This window comes from Salmo salar, chromosome 11 (assembly GCF_965601325.2).
Source record: "Salmo salar chromosome 11, fSalSal1, whole genome shotgun sequence".
Taxonomy (NCBI): domain Eukaryota; kingdom Metazoa; phylum Chordata; class Actinopteri; order Salmoniformes; family Salmonidae; genus Salmo; species Salmo salar.
In genome coordinates, this window is record NC_138301.1 from 76,085,336 (window position 1) to 76,109,649 (window position 24,314).

General features: G+C 43.6%; 1 protein-coding gene across 6 annotated transcripts in view; it reads left to right on the top strand.

Moving 5' to 3' along the window:
• LOC106562832 (spectrin alpha chain, non-erythrocytic 1) overlaps positions 1–24,314 on the top strand; it is a 74,648-nt gene that overhangs the window by 41,638 nt on the left and 8,696 nt on the right. For 2 of the 6 annotated variants that reach the window (XM_014127867.3, XM_014127862.3), the window contains exons 16-32: positions 1,249–1,559; positions 1,827–1,961; positions 2,230–2,378; positions 2,797–2,853; positions 3,054–3,252; positions 14,200–14,304; positions 14,499–14,531; positions 14,645–14,680; positions 15,615–15,662; positions 16,597–16,688; positions 16,993–17,137; positions 17,408–17,689; positions 17,832–18,029; positions 18,581–18,831; positions 20,505–20,667; positions 21,526–21,540; positions 24,087–24,218. In XM_014127867.3, coding sequence (XP_013983342.1) covers positions 1,249–1,559; positions 1,827–1,961; positions 2,230–2,378; positions 2,797–2,853; positions 3,054–3,252; positions 14,200–14,304; positions 14,499–14,531; positions 14,645–14,680; positions 15,615–15,662; positions 16,597–16,688; positions 16,993–17,137; positions 17,408–17,689; positions 17,832–18,029; positions 18,581–18,831; positions 20,505–20,667; positions 21,526–21,540; positions 24,087–24,218 — 2,351 coding nt within the window. The remainder of the gene's footprint in view (positions 1–1,248; positions 1,560–1,826; positions 1,962–2,229; positions 2,379–2,796; positions 2,854–3,053; positions 3,253–14,199; positions 14,305–14,498; positions 14,532–14,644; positions 14,681–15,614; positions 15,663–16,596; positions 16,689–16,992; positions 17,138–17,407; positions 17,690–17,831; positions 18,030–18,580; positions 18,832–20,504; positions 20,668–21,525; positions 21,541–24,086; positions 24,219–24,314) is intronic. The other 4 variants (XM_014127864.3, XM_014127865.3, XM_014127866.3 and 1 more) reach the window with 4 other exon arrangements.

A 24,314-nucleotide genomic window follows, 5' to 3' on the forward strand; every position in this document is an offset into this window, starting at 1 on the left:
CGAATTCTGAGTTGGATGAAACTTTTTTTTTTTTTTTCCCCAGTCGGAGTTCCGAGTTTCCAGTTGTTTTGAACACGGCAGAAGTCATGTTGGATTGACAGTATGGCCAATGTATTCAGCCGTTTCTGGCCCATGGTGTTGCATGTGAATGTTTATCCTTTTTAAGCTTGGAATAGATACCCAGAATTGGACCACAGACCCACTCCACTGAATAGCAGGCTAGTGATTGCTTTGCAATGCTTCCAGTTAGCCACTGATTCCTTCCAAACCACTCACTGTTGAATTTGCGATTTCCAACTTATTGTGTAATGTTAATGTATAATGGCTGATGAGCACCGATACGTTTTATGTAATATTTCTCTTCATATGACAGGGATTCAAAAGAATTTGCCAGAAGATTGCCGACTTGGTTCATGATGACTGCGTGTCTAGCTTGCTAGCTAAGATTTTGAAAGTATGATGTTAACATGATCAGTCCAATCAAAGCTACGGTAGATATAACATGATTTGATGTCCATTTGATCTGTGGCCAATGACCTTAAGCCTTCTTGGATGGGCACTTGTAATGTAAATCTATGGCAGGCAGCACCCAAGGGGCTTGAATTTTCAAGCTCTCCCAGTAGATTTTGTGGTGATGTTGTGTCCTCATGAGTGGCACAACTGCAGAACATTACCAATCCCTACACTCCGTGTTTTCCATTGGCTGCCCCACCACCACAGAAAGCATTGAGCTAGGCTGAAACACTTGCATTTTGGAGCTGCCTTATTCAAGAAAGCAAAAAAGAGACCATGTTTTGACTCAAAGATTTTTTTTAAAATTATTATTTGTTTGCTAAACAGGTGGAGCTCAAAACAGGTGGGTTGCCACCAATGGCAAGACCTGAAAAGGGTTGTCTAGCAATGATCAACAACCAATTGAACAGAGCTTGAAGAATTTAGAAAAGATTAATAGGCAAATGTTATACAACCCAGGTGTGAAAAGCTCTTTTTAGAAATTTACTCAAAGACTCAAAGCTGTAATCGCTGCCAAAGGTGATTCTGATTCTGTAATCGCTGCCAAAGGTATTGACTCAGGGCTGTGAATACTTATCTAATAAAGAGTATTTTGTGTAGTCGTTGACAAAAAATTACCAATCCATTTTAATCCCACTTTGTAACACAACAAAATGTGGAAAAAGTCTAGGGGTGTGAATACTTTCTTAAGGCACTGCAAATAAACAACCTCCCTCTCCCTGTGGTCCCCACCAGGCCACTTTGCTGGGGAGGAGGTTAAGGTGAAGCTGGGGGAGCTGAACGGCCGCTGGGACACCCTTAAAGGCAAGGCCGGCCAGCGCAGGCAGGACCTGGAGGACTCGCTGCAGGCACAGCAGTACTTCGCCGATGCTAACGAGGCAGAGTCCTGGATGAGGGAGAAAGAGCCCATTGTGGGCAGTCCCGACTATGGCAAGGATGAGGATTCGGCTGAGGCCCTGCTGAAGAAGCACGAAGCCCTGATGTCTGACCTGAGTGCTTATGGCAGCAGCATCCAGGCTTTGAAGGAGCAGGCCCAATCCTGCAGGGTAAGTCTGGAACCCACATTGCATCTTTAGTCTTATCGTGAAATGAATGTGCACCATTTTACAACTTTTATAACTGCCTAAACTAGCTAGCTAACATTCTATGAACAATTCAACTATTTTTCCGTCTTTGCAAACATCTGAGAACCAGAGTCCCAACAAATCAATAATTTCTTTACTACTCCTGGTCTATTATAGACACAAACGGATATTTTCATGTTGCTATTGTCTAGATTGCACCTTTAATACTTTTTTCCTTTGCACCTACAGCAACAAGTTGCGCCCACCGATGATGAGACTGGCAAGGAGCTGGTGCTGGCCCTCTATGACTACCAGGAGAAGAGCCCCCGTGAGGTCACCATGAAGAAGGGAGACATCCTCACCCTGCTCAACAGCACCAACAAGGTGTGTGTGTTCGCACACACACACAAATTGTATAATAAAAGAAAGTTACCATTTTAGCGAGATGAACAAAAGCCTTGCTCCAAGCAGGGCCAGGTCCACAAATAACTGCTGCTAGCCCATACCCATGATCAGGCACTTGATGAAGAACGGAAATAATTTGATAGGTATAAGCAAGATAGTATGAACTGAATGGGATGCATGTTCATCCTTTATGGGGGACAAAAATAACATTCTTGTCTTCTCTCCTGACCTCTCTCGCCTGCTGAAGGACTGGTGGAAGGTGGAGGTGAACGACCGCCAGGGCTTTGTGCCAGCGGCCTACGTCAAGAAGCTAGACCCCACCCAGTCCTCCTCCAGGGAGAACCTGCTGGACGAGCAGGGCAGCATCGGCCTCCGCCAGGACCAGATCGAGAACCAGTAAGGGCCTCCTTCTACCTAACCCACTTCCAAATTACCATCCCCTTCACACTGTAATTTCTGACTTCTGCTCTTACATGCCCAAGTACTCATCTTCAGTACACTCCTGTAGTTCTTTACCACCTTTTTACCTCTAACTTAACCTGTTGACCCGACTGGTTTAATTAACTGTTTTTAACAAATGTACGTTCCTATCTTATCCTAGCTAATTAACAATTAGCCTCTTTTCTCTCTCTAATTTTCAGTCTGTTTTTCTTAGTCTCTTCCTTATCATAACAGTCCAGTGAGCCAGTAGCACTTCAACTTTTCTGTCACTAACGGCCTTGCCTTTGTCTCCCTCTCTCTCTGTTTCCCTCCCTCTGTTTCCACCCCTAACTGCTAATGCCTGCCTGCGCATGTCATGTTTGTGACTGAGTAGGCCGGGCGCAAAGGAGGCGTGCAGTGTGTCTGTACGCATGAAGCAGGTGGAGGAACTGTGAGTAGGACCAGAGTGTCCCTCTAGGTGTCATGTTTGTGAAGTCACCACGCATTCCCACGAGCAACGCTGCCATTCCTGCCAGTCCCTCAATCAATACCCATTTCAATGTCGTGGTCCTTGTGACTGGTTCCAGTGCTCGCTCTCTCTCTCTCGCTCTACACAAAGGGGATTCTAAAATCTCCATCCTGTAATTTTAGGTACGGCACTCTCCTGGAGCTGGGCGAGAAACGCAAGGACATGCTAGAAAAGAGCTGCAAGAAGTTCATGCTGTTCCGCGAGGCTAACGAACTGCAGCAGTGGATCAACGAGAAGGAGGGAGCCCTCACCAACGAGGAGGTGGGCTCTGACCTGGAGCAGGTGGAGGTGCTGCAGAAGAAGTTTGACGACTTCCAGAAGGTACGCCGTACACAACGTGGCTGCCGGGAGTAGGAGAGGGCACTAGCTGACTTACTGTCCTTCATCCTTTTAGGCTTTAGTAGTGATGAGGGGAAAAATCAATACAGTAGAGTATCGCAGTAATATTTCTGACGATATATTCTAAGTATCGATTCTCTGCTAGATAGGTAATATCAGCTTGCGCTAGTCGGCTCTCAAAACTATGGTATTTCTGTGGCTTGGCCTCAATCTTGGTGAGCCAACATGTTTTCATTATGACTGATCAAAACTCGTTTTCTCATGGCTCTTTCTTTTCCCTCTGTAGCAGTATCGAAATCGCAATAAATGTAGAATTGTGATAAATCGTGACACATACAGAATCACAATACATATCGTATCGGTACCTACAGTTGAAGTCGGAAGTTTGGAAGAGTTTTCAACCACTCCACAGATTTCTTGTTAACAAACTATAGTTTTGGCAAGTCGGTTAGGACATCTACTTTGAGCATGACACAATTAATTTTTCCAACAATTCTTTACAGACAGATTATTTCACTTATAATTCACTGTATCACAATTCCGGTGGGTTTACTAAGTTGCCTGTTCCTTTTAAACAGCTGACAGGCTAATTGACATCATTTGAGTCAATTGGAGGTGTACCTGTGGATGTATTTCAAGGCCTACCTTCAAACTCAGTGCCTCTTTACTTGACATCATGGGAAAATCAAAAGAAATCAGCCAAGACCTCAGAAAAAACATTGTAGACCTCCACAAGTCTGGTTCATCCTTAGGAGCAATTTCCAAACGCCTGAAGGTACCACATTAATCTGTACAAACAATAGTACACAACACCATGGGACCACGCAGCCGTCATACCGCTCAGGAAGGAGACGCGTTCTGTCTCCTAGAGATGAACGTACTTTGGTGTGAAAAGTGCAAATCAATCCCAGAACAACAGCAAATGACCTTGTGAAGATGCTGGAGGAAACGGGTACAAAAGTATCTATATCCACAGTAAAACGAGTCCAATATCAAATGTATTTATATAGCCCTTAGATCAGCTGATATCTCAAAGTGCTGTACAGAAACCCAGCCTAAAACCCCAAACAGCAAGTAATGCAGGTGTAGAAGCACGGTGGCTAGGAAAAACTCCCTAGAAAGGCCAGAACCTAGGAAGAAACCTAGAGAGGAACCAGGCTATGAGGGGTGGCCAGTCCTCTTCTAGCTGTGCCGGGTAGAGATTATAACAGAACATGGCCAAGATGTTCAAATTTTCATAAATGACCAGCATGGTCAAATAATAATAATCACAGTAGTTGCTGAGGGTGCAACAGGTCAGCACCTCAGGAGTAAATGTCAGTTGGCTTTTCATAGCTCATCGTTGAGAGTATCTCTACCGCTCCTGCTGACTCTAGAGAGTTGAAAACAGCAGGTCTGGGACAGGTAGCAAGTCCGGTGAACAGGTCAGGGTTCCATAGCCGCATGCAGAACAGTTGAAACTGGAGCAACAGCATGGCCAGATGGACTGGGGACAGCAAGGAGTCATCATGCCAAGTAGTCCTGTGGCATGGTCCTTGGGCTCAGGTCCTCCGAGAGGGAGAAGGAGAGAATTAGAGAGAGCATACTTAAATTCACACAGAACACCGGATAAGACAGGAAGAATACTCCAGATATAACAGACTGACCCTAGCCCCCCGACACAAACTACTGCAGCATAAATACTGGAGGCTGAGACAGGAGGGGTCAGGAGACACTGTGGCCCCTCCGATGATACCCCCGGACAGGGCCAAACAGGCGGGATATAACCCTATCCACAGCCCCCACACCACTAGAGGGATATCTTTAACCACCAACTTACCATCCTCAGACAAGGCAGAGTATAGCCCACAAAGATCTCCGCCACGGCACAACCCAAGGGGTGGTGCTAACCCAGACAGAAAGACCACGTCAGTGACTCAACCAACTGAAGTGACACACCCCTCCGAGGGACGGCATGGAAGAGCAGTGACTCAGCCCCTGTAATTGGGTTAGAGGCAGAGAATCCCAGTGGAGAGAGGGGAACCGGCCAGGCAGAGACAGCAAGGGTGGTTCGGTTCTCCAGTGCCTTTTTGTTCACCTTCACACTTCTGGGCCAGACTACACTCAATCATAGGACCTACTGAAGAGATGAGTCTTCAATAAAGACTTAAAGGTTCAGACCGAGTCTGCGTCTCTCACATGGGTAGGCAGACCATTACATAAAAATGGAGCTCTATGGGAGAAAGCCCTGCCTCCAGCTGTTTGCTTAGAAATTCTAGGGACAATTAGGAGGCCTGTGTCTTGTGACCGTAGCGTACGTGTAGGTATGTACGGCAGGAAAGTAGAGCATTGCAGTAGTCTAACATAGAAGTAACAAAAGCATGGATTAATTGTTCTGCATCATTTTTGGACAGAAAATGTCAGCTTTTTGCAATGTTACGTAGATGGATCAAAGTTGTCCTTGAAAGTCTTGATATGTTCGTCAAAAGAGAGATCAGGGTCCAGAGTAACGCCGAGGTCCTTCAGTTTTATTTGAGACAACTGTACAACCATCAAGATTAATTGTCAGATTCAACAGAAGATCTCTTTGTTTCTTGGGACCTAGAACAAGCATCTCTGTTTTGTCTGAGTTTTTAAAAGTAGAACGTTTGCAGCCATCCACTTCCTTATGTCTGAAACACAGGCTTCCAGCGAGGGCAATTTTGGGGCTTCACCATGTTTCATTGAAATGTACAGCTGTGTGTCATCCGCATAGCAGTGAAATTTAACATTATGTTTTCGAATGACATCCCCAAGAGGTAAAATATATAGTGAAAACAATAGTGGTCCTAAAACGGAACCTTGAGGAACACCGAAATTTACAGTTGATTTGTCAGAGGACAAACCATCCACAGAGACAAACTGATATCTTTCCAACAGATAAGATCTAAACCAGGCAATTTGGGTTTTCAATCTCTCCAAAAGAATGTGGTGATCGATGGTATCAAAAGCAGCACTAAGGTCTAGGAGCATGAGGACAGATGCAGAGCCTCGGTCTGACGCCATTAAAAGCTAATTTACCACCTTCACAAGTGCAGTCTCAGTGCTATGATGGGGTCTAAAACCAGACTGAAGCATTTCGTATACGTTGTTTATCTTCGGGAAGGCAGCTTTTTCCCAAAAAATTGAGAGGAATGGGAGATTCGATATAGGCCGATAGGTTTTTATATTTTCTGGGTCAAGGTTTGGCTTTTTCAAGAGAGGCTTTATTACTGCCACTTTTAGTGAGTTTGGTACACATCCGGTGGATAGAGAGCCGTTTATTATGTTCAACATAGGAGGGCCACAGGAAGCAGCTCTTTCAGTAGTTTAGTTGGAATAGGGTCCAGTATGCAGCTTGAAGGTTTAGAGGCCATGATTATTTTCATCATTGTGTCAAGAGATATAGTACTAAAACACTTGAGTGTCTCCCTTGATCCTAGGTCCTGGCAGAGTTGTGCAGACTCAGGACAACGGAGCTTTGGAGGAATACGCAGATTTAAAGAGGAGTCCGTAATTTGCTTTCTAATGATCATGATCTTTTCCTCAAAGAAGTTCATTAATTTATTACTGCTGAAGTGAAAGCCATCCTCTCTTGGGGAATGCTGCTTTTTAGCAACTTTGCGACAGTTTCAAAAATACATTTTGCATTGTTCTTATTTTCCTCAATTAAGTTTGAAAAATAGGATAATCGAGCAGCAGTGAGGGCTCTTCGATACTGCACGGTACTGTCTTTCCAAGCTGTTCGGAAGACTTCCAGTTTGGTGGGGCGCCATTTCCGTTCCAATTTTCTGGAAGCTTGCTTCAGAGCTCGGGTATTTTTTGTATACCTGGGAGCTAGTTTCTTATGACAAATGTTTTTAGGAGTGCGACTGCATCTAGGGTATTGCGCAAGGATAAATTGAGTTCCTCAGTTGGGTGGTTAACTTATTTTTGTCCTCTGACGTCCTTGGGTAGGCAGAGGGAGTCTGGAAGGGCATCGAGGAACCTTTGGGTTGTCTGAGATTTTATAGCACGACTTTTGATGCTCCTTGGTTGGGGTCTGAGCAGATTATTTGTTGAGATTGCAAACGTAATAAAATGGTGGTCCGATAGTCCAGGATTATGAGGGAAAACATTAAGATCCACAACATTTATTTCATGGGACAAAACTAGGTCCAGATTATGACTGAGGCAGTGAGTATGTCCGGAGACATGTTGGACAAAACCCACTGAGTCAATGATTGCTCCGAAAGCCTTTTGGAATGGGTCTGTGGACTTTTCCATGTAGAATATTAAAGTCACCAAAAATTATTATACACTGCTCAAAAAAATAAAGGGAACACTTAAACAACACAATGTAACTCCAAGTCAATCACACTTCTGTGAAATCAAACTGTCCACTTAGGAAGCAACACTGATTGACAATAAATTTCACATGCTGTTGTGCAAATGGAATAGACAACAGGTGGAAATGATAGGCAATTAGCAAGACACCCCCAATAAAGGAGTGGTTCTGCAGGTGGTGACCACTTCTCAGTTCCTATGCTTCCTGGCTGATGTTTTGGTCACTTTTGAATGCTGGCGGTGCTTTCACTCTAGTGGTAGCATGAGACGGAGTCTACAACCCACACAAGTGGCTCAGGTAATGCAGCTCATCCAGGATGGCACATCAATGCGAGCTGTGGCAAGAAGGTTTGCTGTGTCTGTCGGCGTAGTGTCCAGAGCATGGAGGCGCTACCAGGAGACAGGCCAGTACATCAGGAGACGTGGAGGAGGCCGTAGGAGGGCAACAACCCAGCAGCAGGACCGCTACCTCCGCCTTTGTGCAAGGAGGAGCAGGAGGAGCACTGCCAGAGCCCTGCAAAATTACCTCCAGCGGGCCACAAATGTGCATGTGTCTGCTCAAACGGTCAGATAACAGACTCCATGAGGGTGGTATGAGGGCCCGACGTCCACAGGTGGGGGTTGTGCTTATAGCCCAACACCGTGCAGGACGTTTGGCATTTGCCAGAGAACACCAAGATTGGCAAATTCGCCACTGGCGCCCTGTGCTCTTCACAGATGAAAGCAGGTTCACACTGACCACATGTGACAGAGTCTGGAGACACCGTGGAGAACGTTCTGCTGCCTGCAACATCCTCCAGCATGACCGGTTTGGCGGTGGGTCAGTCATGGTGTGGGGTGGCATTTCTTTGGGGGGCCGCACAGCCTGCCATTAGGTACCGAGATGAGATCCTCAGACCCCTTGTGAGACCATATGCTGGTGCGGTTGGCCCTGGGTTCCTCCTAATGCAAGACAATGCTAGACCTCATGTGGCTGGAGTGTGTCAGCAGTTCCTGCAAGAGGAAGGCATTGATGCTATGGACTGGCCCGCCCGTTCCCCAGACCTGAATCCAATTGAGCACATCTGGGACATCATGTCTCGCTCCATCCACCAACGCCACGTTGCACCACAGACTGTCCAGGAGTTGGCGGATGCTTTAGTCCAGGTCTGGGAGGAGATCCCTCAGGAGACCATCCGCCACCTCATCAGGAGCATGCCCAGGCGTTGTAGGGAGGTCATACAGGCACGTGGAGGCCACACACACTACTGAGCCTCATTTTGACTTGTTTTAAGGACATTACATCAATGTTGGATCAGCCTGTAGTGTGGTTTTCCACTTTAATTTTGAGTGTGACTCCAAATCCAGACCTCCATGGGTTGATAAATTGGATTTCCATTGATTATTTTTGTGTAATTTTGTTGTCAGCACATTCAACTATGTAAAGAAAAAAGTATTTAATAAGATTATTTCATTCATTCAGATCTAGGATGTGTTATTTTAGTGTTCCCTTTATTTTTTTGAGCAGTGTATTATCTGCTATGACTACAAGTTCCGATAGGAACTCGGTGAGGAACGCTGTATATGGCCCAGGAGGCCTGTAAACAGTAGCTATAAAAAGTGATTGAGTAGGCTGCATAGATTTCATGACTAGAAGCTCAAAAGACAAAAACGTCTTCTTTTTTTAGTACATTGAAATTTGCTGTCGTAAATGTTAGCAACACCTCTATATCGACATAACCTGAAAGGCCGCTCAGCAAGGAAGAAGCCACTGCTCCAAAACCGCCATTAAAAAAGCCAGACTATGGTTTGCAACTGCAGATGGGGACAAAGATTGTACTTTTTGGAGAAATGTCCTCTGGTCTGATGAAACAAAAATAGAACTGTTTAGCCAAAATGACCATCGTTATGTTTGGAGGAAAAAGGGGGGAGGCTTGCAAGCCGAAGAACCATCTCACCATCTCTCCTGCTTTTCTGCAGGAAGGACTGGTGCGCTTAAAAAAATAGATGGCATCATGAGGGAGGAAAATGTTGTGGATATATTGAAGCAACATCTCAAGACATCAGTCAGGAAGTTAATGCTTGGTGGCAAATGGGTCTTCCAAATGGACAATGACCCTAAGCATACTTCCAAAGTTGAAGAAAATTTGTGGGCAGAACTGAATAAGCGTGTGCGAGCAAGGAGGCCTACAAACCTGACTCAGTTACACCAGCTCTGTCAGGAGGAATGGGCCAAAATTCACCCAGGTTATTGTGGGAAGCTTGTGTAAGGCTACCCGAAACATTTGACCCATGTTAAACAATTTAAAGGCGATGCTACCAAATGCTAATTGAGTGTATGTAAACTTCTGACCCACTGGGAATGTGGTGAAAGAAATAAAAGCTTAAATAAATAATTCTCTCAACTATTATTCTGACATTTCACATTCTCTTTAAATAAAGTGGTGACCCTAACTGACCTAAGACAGGGATTTTTTTTTTTAAATGTCAGGAATTGTGAAACTGAGTTTAAATGTATTTGGCTAAGGTGTATGTAAACTTATGACTTCAACTGTAAGTATTGTGATAATATCCTATCGTGGGGACCCTGGCAATTCCTAGCCCTAGGCTTTAGTGAACCAAAAAGCATTAAGAAAGCCTGTCAGTTGAACTCTGTTTAAGTGCACTCCACTTGTAAGAGACAAGTTAGTGGTTGTAGAATATACAGTGCATTTGGAAAGTATTTAGACACCTAGGCTTTTTCCACATTTTGTTATGTTACAGCCTTACTCTAAAATGTATTTAAATTGTTTTTTTTCCCCTTATCAATCTACACACAATACCCCATAATGACAAAGCAAAAACATTATTTTTTGCAAATGTATTACAATTAAAAAAAACTGATACGACATTTACATAAGTATTCAGACCCTTTACTCAGTACTTTGAAGCACCTTTGGAAGCGTTTACAGCCTTGAGTCGTCTTGGGTATTACGCTACAAGCTTGGCACACCTGTATTTGGGGAGTTTCTCCCATTCTTCTCTGCAGATCATCTCAGGTTGGATGGAGATCATCGCTGCACCGCTATTTTCAGGTCTCTCCAGAGATGTTCAATCGGGGTCCAGTCCGGGCTCTGGCTGGGCCACTCAAGGACATTCAGAGACTTGTCCCGAAGCCATTCATGCGTTGTCTTGGATGTGTGCTTAGGGTTGTTGTCCTGTTGGAAGGTGAACTTTCGCCCCCAGTCTGAGAACCTGCTCCAGAGTGCTCAGGACTTCATCAAGGATCTCTCTGTACTTTGCTTCATTCATCTTTCACTCGATCCTGACTAGTCTCCCAGTCCCTGCCTCTGAAAAACATCCCAACAGAATAAGGCTGTAACGTATCAAATTTGGAAAAAGTCAAGGGGTCTGAATACTTTCTGAATGCACTGTACTATATTTTAGACAGTATGAGGGTATTTTCTCATAAGAATCCCATCCATGCCTGGTAGTTCCTAGAGACCGTTAGACTGCTGATCTGTGGGTATTTGTGCCGGTCAATAAAAAAAAAAAAAAACATTTTATGTATGGGAGCTGAATGCCGCCTTAGGAAATGGCTGACTTTTTACGGGCTCCTAACCAATTGTGCTATTTGTGTTTTTTCACATTATTTGTAACTTATTTTGTGCATAATGTTTCTGCCACTGTCTCTTATGACCGAAAAGAGCTTCTGGATATCAGTACCGCGATTACTCACCTCGATCTGGACAAATATTTTTTCATTAACGAGTCGGACGCGGATATTTTACTTCAGACACCGGACAAGGCCCAAATCCCCATAATTGGCATGAAGAAGAGATATTGGGGATGTTGGTCAGGGTGCTTTGTAAGGATCAGATGGTGAGTGGGTAATCCGTCTCTACCATCAGTCCTATTAGCCAACGTGCAATCATTGAATATTAAAATGGATGCACTCCGATCAAGACTACCCAACCAACGGGACATTAAACTGTAATATCTTATGTTTCACCGAGTCGTGGCTGAACGACGACATGGATAACATACAGCTGGCTGAGTTTTCCGTGCATCGGCAAGATAGAACAGCTGCCTCCAGTAAGACAAGGGGTGGCGGTTTGTGTCTATTTGTAAATAACAGCTGGTGCACGAAGTCCAATATTAAACAGGTCAACATTCACAAGGCTGCAGGGCCAGACTGATTACCAGGACGTGTACTCCGAGCATGCGTTGATCAAGTGTCTTCACTGACATTTTCAACCTGTCCCTGACCGAGTCTGTAATACCAACATGTTTCAAGCAGACCACCATAGTCCCCGTGCCCAAGAACACCAAGGTAACCTGCCTAAATGACTACCGACCCGTAGCACTCACATCTGTAGCTATGAAGTGCTTTGAAAGGCTGGTCATGGCTCACTTCAACACCATTATCCCAGAAACCCTATATTCATTCTCTATTTCACTCCAAACTGTCCTTTCCCACCTTGTCAAAAGGAGCACCTACGTGAGAATGCTATTCATTGACTACAGCTCAGCGTTAAACACCATAGTTCCCTGAAAGCTCATCACTAAGCTAAGGACCCTGGGACTAAACACCTCCCTCTGCAACTGGATCCTGGACTTCCTGACCGGCCGCCTCCAGGTGGTAGGGGTAGGTAACAACACATCTGTCACGCTGTTTCTCAACACAGAGCCCCCTCGGGGGTGCGTGCTCAGTCTCCTCCTGTACTCCGTTCACCCATGGCCAAGCACGACTCCAACACCATCAAGTTTCTGACGACACAACAGTGGTAGGCCTGATCACCAACAACGATGAGACAGCCTGTAGTGAGGAGATCAGAGTCCTGGCACTATGGTGCCAGTATAACAACCTCCCCCTCAATGTGATTAAGACAAAGATGATCGTGTACTACAGGAAAAGGAGGGCTGAGCACGCCCCATTCTCATTGACGGGATTGTAGTGGAGCAGGTTGAGAGCATCAAGTTCCTTGGTGTCCACATCACTAACAAACTATCATGGCCCAAACACACCAAGACAATCTTGAAGAGGGCATGACTACGCCTATTCCCCCTCAGGAGACTGAAAAGATTTGGCATGGGTCCTCAGAGCCTCTAAGTTATACAGTTGCACCATCGAGAGCATCCTGACTGGTCGCATCACTGCCTGGCATGACAACTGCTCGACCTCCGACCGCAAGGCAGTACAGAGGGTAGTGTGTATGGCCCAGTTCATCACTAGGGCCAAACTTCCTACCATCCAGGACTTCTATACCAGGTGATGCCAGAGGGGGTACCAAAAATTGTCAGACTCCAGCCACCCTAGTCAGACTGTTCTTTCTGCTACCGCACAGCAAGTGGTACCGGAACGCCAAGTCTAGGTCCAAGATGCTTCTAAACAGCTTCTACTCCCAAGCCATAAGACTCCTGAACAGCTAATCAAATGGCTTCTCGGACTATTTGCATTATGCTGCTGCTACTCTGTGTTTTATTATCTATACATAGTCACTTTACCTACATGTACACTACCTTTCAAAAGTTTGGGGTCAATCTTCCCTGAGCCTGTTCACTGTTGACGTTGAGACTGGTGTTTTGCGGGTACTATTTAATGAAGCTGCCAGTTGAGAATTTGTGAGGCATCTGTTTCTCAAACTAGACACTAATGTATTTGTCCTCTTGCTCAGTTGTGCACTGAGGCCTCCCACTCTTTCTATTCTGGTTAGGGCCAGTTTGCGCTGTTCTGTGAAAGGAGTAGTACACAGCGTTGTACGAGATCTTCAGTTTCTTGGAATTTTCTCGCATGGAATAAGCCTTCATTTCTCAGAACAAGAATAGACTGACGAGTTTCAGAAAAAAGGTCTTTGTTTTTGGCCATTTTGAGCCTGTAGTCGAACCCACAAATGCTGATGCTCCAGATACTCAAATAGTCTGAGGAAGGCCAGTTTTTATTGCTTCTTTAATCAGGACAACAGTTTTCAGCTGTGCTAACATAATTGCAAAAGTGTTTTCTTATGATCAATTAGCCTTTTTAAAATGATACATTTGGATTAGCTGTTTCCAGCTACAATAGTCATTTACAACATTAACAATGTCTACACTGTATTTCTGATCAATTTTATGTTATTTTAATGGACAAAAAAGTAGCTTTTCTTTCAAAAACAAGGACATTTCTAAGTGATCCCAAACTTTTGAACGGTAGTGTACATATTAGCTAAATTACCTCGACTAACCGGTGCCCCCGCACATTGACTCTGTACCGGTACCCCCTGTATTGAGCCTCACTATTGTTATTTTATTGTTGCTCTTTAATTATTTGTTTTTATTTTTGGTTTATTTGAGTAAATACTTTCTTAACCAACAATGCAGTTTTAAGAAGAATAAGTGTTAAGGGCTTGCCGGTAAGCATTTCACTGTAAGGTCTACACCTGTTGTATTTGGCGCATGTGACTAATAAAATTTGATTTGACTCCAATTAGCTTCCATATTCCGGTTGCAGAGCCATTAATAATGTGTGCATACTAGAACACATGGAAATGTGACGTGCACTGCAGTCCTCCTTAGTATATACCATACCCATCTCGACCAGTACCTTGGTGAATAAAATGTGTGTGAGTTGTGTAGTGACGGTCTTTCTTCTCCTTGCGTGTCCACCAGGACCTGAAGGCCAACGAGTCTCGTCTGAGGGACATCAACAAGGTAGCATCTGAGCTGGAGTCTGAGGGCCTAATGGCAGAGGAGGCACACATGGTCCAAGCTCAGGTAATGTAGCCCGCTAATGCAGAGATATGTCATATTTCATTTGTCAAATATGAAAGCCTATGAAGCAATTGTTATTACGTGAGTATTTGTGTGAAAGTATTTTACATTGTTTGAAATATAGCAAAGGTATTCACTTTCCAGCTATACCAGTGTATAACATTTGTAACTTAACTTTTTTTTTTTTTTTACTCCAGGAACAAGTAATGGTGGGTTCCGTTCCTGGCAAGGTAAAGACGACTCCTGAGTTTCAATACATTTTGATTTCATTAACAGTATAATGTATCTAGAATGTTTATTTCTGTCATGTATGTAACCCAAATTCCCCTCTTTGTTCCAACAGGATGATACCGATTCCAAAAATGCTTCACCATGGAAGGTAAGAAAGTCTTGACCAATCAACATAGTCTCATGGATATCCAAACAAAGCATTTTGTCTCCCAAACTATATCCTTTTAGTCAGACCATGTCTTTTTTTTTCCTCCATAAAAGATTGGACAGCATGTAGCCTGTCAATCTGGACTTGTCGTCATTTGAACCTGAGCATGATTGAACTGCATTGGGGTTTTGACACTGTCAAAAATATTTGAATGAACCTGAATCTTGGATTCATGCCCACTAATTCAGCCTTGTTCATAGGACCTTGCATCAGTTAATGTAAGACATACTTGTTAACAAACAAGAGATAAACAAATGAATGGAAGACCTGGCACTTATCACTCACCATTCAATATATTATTATATACTACTCTATATTTAGAAGTACTCTACTGTTCACAAGCTACTCTAGTGAACCTGTTTACTTGTTTACTCTAGCTACCCGTTTATAAGGTATTAGTTTCATTGGGTAAACAAAAATGTGTAGGGTTATAAATAGGTCAAAATTACCTTTCTCATTACAGCTAAAACAGGTGAAAACACATAGCAGACACATGTTGACACACCCATAGATGGATTTAGCTAGAAGACGGTATTATATGCATCTTTGTTGACGCAGCCTACACATGAACCCAATATTAACTTTTGCCTTGAGCTGTAGTAACTTAGTCAGCGCTTAAGTTTCCGTCTCCACTGCATGTATGGTAATGGTGGTCCTTTGGTGGTTTGGGACCTGCTGGTCTTCTATCGCCATGTTGATGGTGCCGGCTGTCTTTTGGGCAACAGTGTAAAGACATGGTCTGTCTTTACCCCCTGCTGTGCTAATATGGTTCCTCTCTTGACTGGTGTGGTGTTTTTGTCCCAATCCCCCTCCCTTCCTCCCCCCTTTTCCTGTCCTCCTTTCTGCTCTGATTTTTTTTCACCTTTGATTGTAGAATGTACGCTTGGCTGTTCAAACGACGGCTAACTTTAATACTATCAAGGTAAGATTTTTGAAGACTAGCCCCCCACATCCCTCCTCCCTCGCATTTGTCATCCTGGCTTGTCTCATACCTGCATCGTGTTCGTTCTGGAGACTAACCCTTTCATCAACGTGGTCACCCTGTGGTTCCATTGTCTTGTCCATCATCGGTCTGGACTCTGTCCGTGTATACAGTCCTTACGTCGTATTTTTGTTCTCATCATGTCGCCGATGTTATTGAATGGCCTTGTTTTCATTTGTCTCATCCCCCTCTCCTTTAACCATTGTTATTTGTTTTCGAAATGAAGGATGGCTGGTACAAAAGGCATTGAAATATGCCTCAACACCATATTTTGTTACCCTAGCGTTTTGTAATTTCTTTCTCCATTGTTTCTCCATCCTGTGTATCGACATTCATCCATCTCCCAGTCTGACTTTCCATGTTCCTCGTTACCAACCCCTTTTATCCAACAGCCTCCTTTTACACCAGTCTGTCTATCAAACACACATGGAGCACAACCTGAATCAATGAGCACTTTACTGATTCACAATTTATATTCACAATTTATATTCACAACTGATACCAGTTTAAGACCCTCATTGCTCAACATTACCAGGATTGGGCTCCATTCCACTGGACTCCATTGTAACTCAGTCAATTCAGAGAAGTTCAAATTCATCTAATAAATTAAGTCATTTTGTTTTGATTCATTGAGTTGAAATGGAATGTATCCCAACCTGGAAGGATATGCAAACAAGAGTCTATATATCAAATAATATCCTGAAAATAAGTCATTTATCAATTCATTTAAACATTCACTCAATTTAAATCGGCTAAATTGGAGCACTGGGTTCAAGAAACCTTGGCAAAGGCCTCATGGGAGTTATTGGATCCTGGAGAAGCTCTGTCTACCTCTGTGATTGGATGATAATGGTGTCCGGGGGTGTGTTTGTAGGAGCTGAACAACCGCTGGAGGTCCCTACAGCAGCTGGCTGAGGAGAGAAGCAACATGCTGGGGAGTGCCCACGAGGTGCAGAGGTTCCACAGGTACACACAACACACATCCATATAACATCTATGCATGCACACGCATATATATGGTCGCACACATCCACAGAAGGCATATGAAGTGCACATACACACTATGTTCAAACAGATGCAGAAAAAACCTGCACATTAAAGTCTGCACACAGACATCTGTGTTTAAGGTGACACATGTATTAGCCCATGTAGGTTCCTGATGAAGACCAAGATCACCTCAAGGAGAAAGTTGGTGGACATTAATATTTAACACACTGAACAAAATGGCTGGTGTGAAATGAAAAACTAAATGGCTGCTTGTTTTCCTCAGGGATGCGGATGAGACCAAGGAGTGGATCGAGGAGAAGAACCAGGCCCTGAACACAGACAACTACGGCCACGACCTGGCTAGCGTTCAGGCTCTGCAGCGCAAACATGAGGGCTTTGAGAGAGACCTGGCCGCCTTGGGAGACAAGGTGAGCGGTAACACACACACACACACACACACACACACACTTTCAGTTGCCATTTAGATTAGCGGATGGTCAGTATTGATCAAAGTCTTGAAGATGAGGTGAGCAGAAACACACACACGCATGCATTGATCTACTGTGTCGATCGTCCTTCTTCAAGAAGATACTGCGTCTCAGTAAGAGCAGGACCATCCAAACACACAGGGACTAAAAAAAAGGTTGAAGAAAGTAATAACCCTAGGCGGATCTTTGCCTTCCTCTCCCCTGTTCCAGGTGAAGTCTCTGGGGGAGACGGCGGAGCGTCTGATCCAGTCCCATCCGGAGGCTGTGGACGACATCCAGGAGAAGTGCACAGAGCTCAACATGGCCTGGAGCAGCCTAGTGGCGCGTGCCGACCAGCGCAAGGACAAGCTGGGCAACTCCCACGACCTGCAGCGCTTCCTCTCCGACTTCAGGGACCTGATGTCCTGGATTAACGGCATCCGAAGCTTGGTCTCCTCAGAGGAACTGGCCAAAGATGTGACCGGGGCTGAGGCCCTGCTGGAGAGACACCAGGTACTGGTATATGAGCACACATAGATGCACACACAAGCACTTGTACCGTCCATCCCCTGTATCTTGTGGACACACCAGGTGAACCCGATTCCACATATGGACACACACAAACATCTAGTCCATCCTCTCTCTCTCTTTCCAGGAGCACCGTACTGAGATCGACGCCCGTGCGGGCACTTTCCAGGCCTTTGAGCAGTTTGGCCAGCAGCTGTTGGCACGAGGCCACTACGCCAGTCCGGAGATCCAGCAGAAGCTGGAGGCCCTGGACCACGAGAGGGCCGACCTGGAGAAGGCCTGGGTCCAGAGGCGCATGATGCTCGACCAGTGCCTGGAGCTCCAGGTTGGAGACACGCATGCGCAGACACAGACAGACACATTAATTCAATCATTAACACTGTAGAACAAACTATGAAACGGCGCTTGCCTCCATACAGGGACACAGCACACACACCAAGCTCGCAAATCGGCAATGTTTGACCATAAGTTAGTTAAATTAATTTAAGTAAATGAAATTACACAGCATAAAACCTCAATAAAAATATATTTTTTAAATGATGCAGTCTTAGAAACCCCCCTGTTGTTTACCTTCTGGGGCACGAAAGGGTGGCAGATCATTCCTTAAGCCTTGCAAAAACAAACACCTCGTCTCAGTGGCTTTTGGTTATTTAAACTTAAGGACATGTTGGTGTGTCTACGTTAGTTTAGGTTCATTTGCTCCAGACTTGACAGTGTGCCTTTGATGAACTAGGCCTAATCTAGTTTGTGTGCTGCCAACCAATGGAATAAAAATGTATTAATTATACTACACACAACCTCGAGACGACGTCAATTACTAGCCTAGCCAGTATACAACTTATCCTAGTGAGTAATCTCTCTCCACTCCTCCCTCAGCTGTTCAACCGTGACTGTGAGCAGGCTGAGAATTGGATGGCAGCGCGCGAGGCCTTCCTGGCCAGCGACGACAAGGGCGACTCCCTGGACAGCGTGGAGGCCCTCATCAAGAAACACGAGGACTTTGACAAGGCCATCAATGTGCAGGAGGAGAAGATCGCTGCCCTGCAGTCCTTTGCTGACCAGCTGGTTGGTGCTGACCACTACGCCAAGCCTGAGATCTTCAAACGTCGCAACGAAGTCCTGGACAGGTCACTCTAGCTTTCTCTTTAGATGACCATCTGTGCAACTTTGCATATGTGTATCTGTTAGCATTATTCCGTTACCATGGAATTGGCCACTGAGACTTTAAAATATATGGTTTGTTAACCTGTTGGGTCTAGGGGGCAGCATTTGCACGTCTGGATAAAAAAAATGTACCCGATTTAATCTGGTTACTAATCCTACCCAGTAACTAGAATATGCATATACTTATTATATATGGATAGAAAACACTCTAAAGTTTCCAAAACTGTTTGAATGGTGTCTGTGAGTATAACAGAACTCATTTGGCAGGCAAAACCCTGAGACATTTTCTGACAGGAAGTGGATACCTGATGTGTTGTATTGATTTTAAACCTATCCCATTGAAAAACACAGGGGTTTAGGAATATTTTGGCACTTCCTATTGCTTCCACTAGATGTCACCAGCCTTTACAAAGTGTTTTGAGTCTTCTGGAGGGAGACCTGACCGAACAAGAGCCATGGAACGGTGATGTCCCATTAGACACCTGGCGCGCTACTTCATGTTGGGTACCCTCGTTCCAATACGTTATAAAAGGCTATGCATTCGTCCACCTTGAATATTATTCATGTTCTGGTTAAAAAAGGCCCTAATGATTTATGCTATACAACGTTTGACATGTTTGAACGAACGGAAATATATTTTTTCCCCTCGTTCATGACGAGAAGTCCGGCTGGCTTACATCATGTGCTAACGAGACGGAGATTTTTGGACATAAATGATGAGCTTTTTTGAACAAAACTACATTCGTTATGGACCTGTGATACCTGGAAGTGACATCTGATGAAGAGAATCAAAGGTAATGGATTATTTACATAGTATTTTCGATTTTAGATCTCCCCAACATGACGTCTAGTCTGTATCGCAACGCGTATTTTTCTGGGCACAGTGCTCAGATTATTGCAAAGTGTGATTTCCCAGTAAGGTTATTTTTAAATCTGGCAAGTTGATTGCGTTCAAAAGATGTAAATCTATAATTCTTTAAATGACAATATAATATTTTACCAATGTTTTCTAATTTTAATTATTTAATTTGTGACGCTGACTTGACTGCCGGTTATTGGAGGGAAACGATTTCCTCAACATCAATGCCATAGTAAAACGCTGTTTTTGTATATAAATATGAACTTGATAGAACTAAAAATGCATGCATTGTCTAACATAATGTCCTAGGAGTGTCATCTGATGGAGATTGTAAAAGGTTAGTGTATCATTTTAGCTGGTTTTATGGTTTTGGTGACCCTGTCTTTGACTTGACAAAACATTACACACAACTCTTGTAAATGTACTGTCCTAACATACTCTAAATTTATGCTTTCGCCGTAAAACCTTTTTGAAATCGTAAAACGTGGTTAGATTAAGGAGATGTTTATCTTTCAAATGGTGTAACATAGTTGTATTTTTGAAAAATTTGAATTTTGACATTTATTTGGATTCAAATTTGCCGCTCTTGAAATGCACCTGCTGTTGATGGAGTGCACCACAGGTGGCACGCTAGCGTCCCACCTAGCCCCAAGAGGTTAAACTTTGAAATCAATGGTTTTTGTTTGGCATACTTTTTAAAGTCTCAGCGTAATTCCATTACCATGGAATTGCCCTAGTGTAACTGTGCCTGCCTGCGTTTGTCCTCCCGGTCTGTAGGTGGCGCCGTCTGAAGGCCCAGATGATTGAGAAGCGTTCCAAGCTGGGCGAGTCCCAGACCCTGCAGCAGTTCAGCCGTGATGTGGATGAGATTGAGGCCTGGATCAGCGAGAAGCTGCAGACGGCCACCGACGAGTCCTACAAGGACCCCACCAACATCCAGGTACAGGATTGGCTAAGAATATCACAATGACAGGCTCCATCCTTGGCGTTTCAAGGCTGAACCATAGAGATGGATTGTGGGCACACTTGCCACAAAAGACAGATAGCAATCGGTAGCGCCATGGAGGGCTTTCAGCATGGGACGTACACCCTCTAACCATCTCTATAGGCTTCCCCTAAGCCCCCTAACCACTGATCTAGGGTCAGTTTACCCTACCCCATAACCATTAGTAGGATAACAAATATCTGATTCTCTGTCAGTGGTTAGGGGCAGCTTTTTTTTATTCTTGTCAGATGAAATACTTTGACTTGATCAAAAGATCATGATCAAATAATGACTTGAAACACCCTTTTTTCAGAATTTCTGCTGAACCCACCCCAAATCTAACGGTTTAACCTTAAAATTGATAAATGTCGATTTTTACATCAACAAATAACCTTGAATTCATATTAAAACCCATAAATACATTTACTCTAACATTTTTTTTTTCAAATCATCTTTGTCAAGCATTTGTATGTTGCCATAATTCTATACTGTATTTTTTTTTAGACATGTATTTATTTAAAAATGTTGGCAACCCCACTGTAATTCCTCCACAACCTGAACTACAAGGCATTTTATTTTGGTTTCAAAAGATGGTAAACCGATTTTGGGGGAGGGTGGGCGAGTGTTTTGTTAATATAAGTTAATTTACATCTAACTTGTCAGTGGTTTCAATACTGCAGTTTTAATACTGTGTAAATGTATTGTTGCTCCCTGTTAATGACTACAATGCCCCCTTACCTGTACCTACTGAACCAACCCCCATGTGTGTCTATATGGGACTGAATCTCTCCTCTGTTTTTGTCTCGTTTATAGTTGTCCAAGCTGCTGGTAAGTTGAGTAGTGTGTCTGCTAAACTAACATCCAAAGTAGGTTTTCTGTCGCCTTGTCTGTTGTAGACACGTGTGTAGAATGCCATCCCGTATTTTACGTGTTCATCTGCACTCGCAAGTGCCTGCTTTTTTTTTTTTTTGTATGGGTTTCATACATGTCTTCATTTTCCCCCATCTTGTGCCATCATTGCACATGTTTGTATATGACTGCAGTCGTTTCCATGTTAGCAAATGTCACTTCTTTTTGTTGCTGGTTGTGGCTTCTATATTATAATTTTTTTGTCTGCAGTTAGGTCATCTTCAAACTTGCTCCACATATTGTTGCTTTTTTTGTAAAAAAAATAGTCCTATAAATCTTGCCAAATGTATTTAAACATGAGAGAGAGAGATTAATGTGCCTTGCCTTTTTTTAAGCTAGCCGCATTCATGGTTGTAACCAAAAACCACACTTTAGCAGCAAACACAGTAACATCAAGGATAGCTCCGACACCTCGCATAAGTGGTTTTTGTCTGCTCTCTACCTCTCTCAATCTCTGGTTATGTAAAAACAAAGTGTGGAATTAGTTTTTAAAAGACCCTCTCATCTTGTAGGTATCTTCAAAAATATATTTTGTCGCGGCCCCGTTGTGGGTCCGTTCCATCTCCATTTTGTTTGTCACCTTGAAGGTGTCTTGTCCTGTAGAAGTCAGTCCGACACATTGTCTGTCCTCATTTGGTGGTGTTTGAACTTTTTTTTTACCTTGTCAGAATTACATGGCCAGTATTGAATAGAGGAGAATCATAGCCAATTTTGAGTCCTCGAGAGACTTTTTACAACTGGAAAATGTAGCATTGGTTTCATCAACTGCATACATGTATCAACTGCGTTTTGGCCATTTGCCGGTGGAAATTTACTTTAGGACATCAGACATGACAATGACATTAATGCATGCTAATAGTTAACTAACGAGATAACCAGCCAAAACTACACTGTTTTTTGAATTGGCTATCTAGTTAGTCTGTTTTACCTGCTGAGCGATTTACTCTCTAGCGCGCTTTCTCTCCTGTGGCAACGGCCCACTGGCACACACCATTACTCTTTCATGATTTTCATTGCTGACCAAAAATCTAGAACTGGGCAAATAACTCACTAGCTATTATTATCAACAAATGTGCAAACGCAGCTAAGCTCGCTTTGATCTCAAAAACACTGTCAATGCAGGCCTACAATAATTATACTCCAATGCGATCTGCAGAGATTGGGAGGACAGTGAGCAAAACATTGCATCCAGTTATGATCGGAGTAGCCTAAATGTTTGATATTGTGAATAATTTATTTTTATTTTTTATACTTGTTCAAACTGAAATCTATAATCTGCTAGTCCAACATTTTATTTTACTTGCCCCAGGCAAGCGGACAACCGTTAATGTCGAGCCCTGCATAATCAATAGCCCCAAATAGGAGATATTCACTCTCTACGCACAAACATAAACATGTGTGAAAAAGGACTGACACTTATGAAGCGTATTTTAAAAAGTGCCATTCTAATATATACAGTGCCTTCGGAAAGTATTCAGACCCCTTGACTTTTTCCACATTATTACTTTACAGCCTTTATTATAAAATGGATTTAAAAAAGAATAATCCTCAGCAATCTACACACACTACCCCATAATGATGAAGCGAAATAGGTTTTTAGAAATGTGTGCAAATTTATTACAAATAAAATAAAACAGGCCCTGTATTCAGACCCTCTGCTATGAGACTCAAAATTTAACTCAGGTGCATGCATCCTTGATGTTTCTGCAACTTGATTGGAGTCCACCTGTGGTAAATTCAATTGATTGGACATGATTTGGAAAGGCACACACCTGTTTATATAAGGTCCCACAGTTGTCAGAGCAAAAACCAATTCAAAGGAATTGTCCGTAGAGCTCTGAGACAGGATTGTGTCGAGGCACAGATCTGGGGAAGGGTACCGAAGCATTGAGAGGATCTGCAGAGAAGAATGGGAGAAAATCCCTAAATACAGGTGTGCCAAGCTTGTGGTGTCATACCCAAGAAGACTCAAGGTTGTAATTGCTGCCAAAGGTGCTTCATCAAAGTACTGAGTAAAGGGTCTGAATACTAATGTGAATGTTTTTTTTTTTTATGTAAAAAAAATGTCTAAACAATTTTTGCTTTGTCATTATGGGGTGTTGTGTGTAGATTGATGAGTGGGGGGGGGGGGAACAATTGAATCCATTGTAGAATAAGGCTGTAACGTAACAAAGTGGGGAAAGTCAAGGTGTCTGAATACTTTCCAAAATCACTGTATACTTTGCCTCCTTATTTGAATGCACTTATTCTATAGAAGAGCATCTGCTAAATGACTAAATTACCTTTTCAATTGTACATCAACCCTTACCAACACGTATCTAAGTAGCCTACCGGATTGTGCTTTCACACAATCCAAGGGAAGATGTCACCCATCCAGCACCAACCCACTGGCTCTCTATACTCCATGGTTCTCACTCCCTCTCTCTCCCCCATCTCTTCCCTCCTTCCCCTGCCTGCGCTCACAGAGTAAGCACCAGAAGCACCAGGCCTTCGAGGCGGAGCTGCACGCCAACGCAGAACGCATCCGTGGGGTCATCGACACAGGAAACGCCCTCATCCAGAGAGGGGCCTGCGCCGGCAGTGAGGACGCAGTTCAGGTACACACACAGTTTCTAAACATCTTACTTGTCCTGTACACACACCTTATAAATATGTTCTTTACATACAAATACAAAGCCACTTCAAGGACAAAA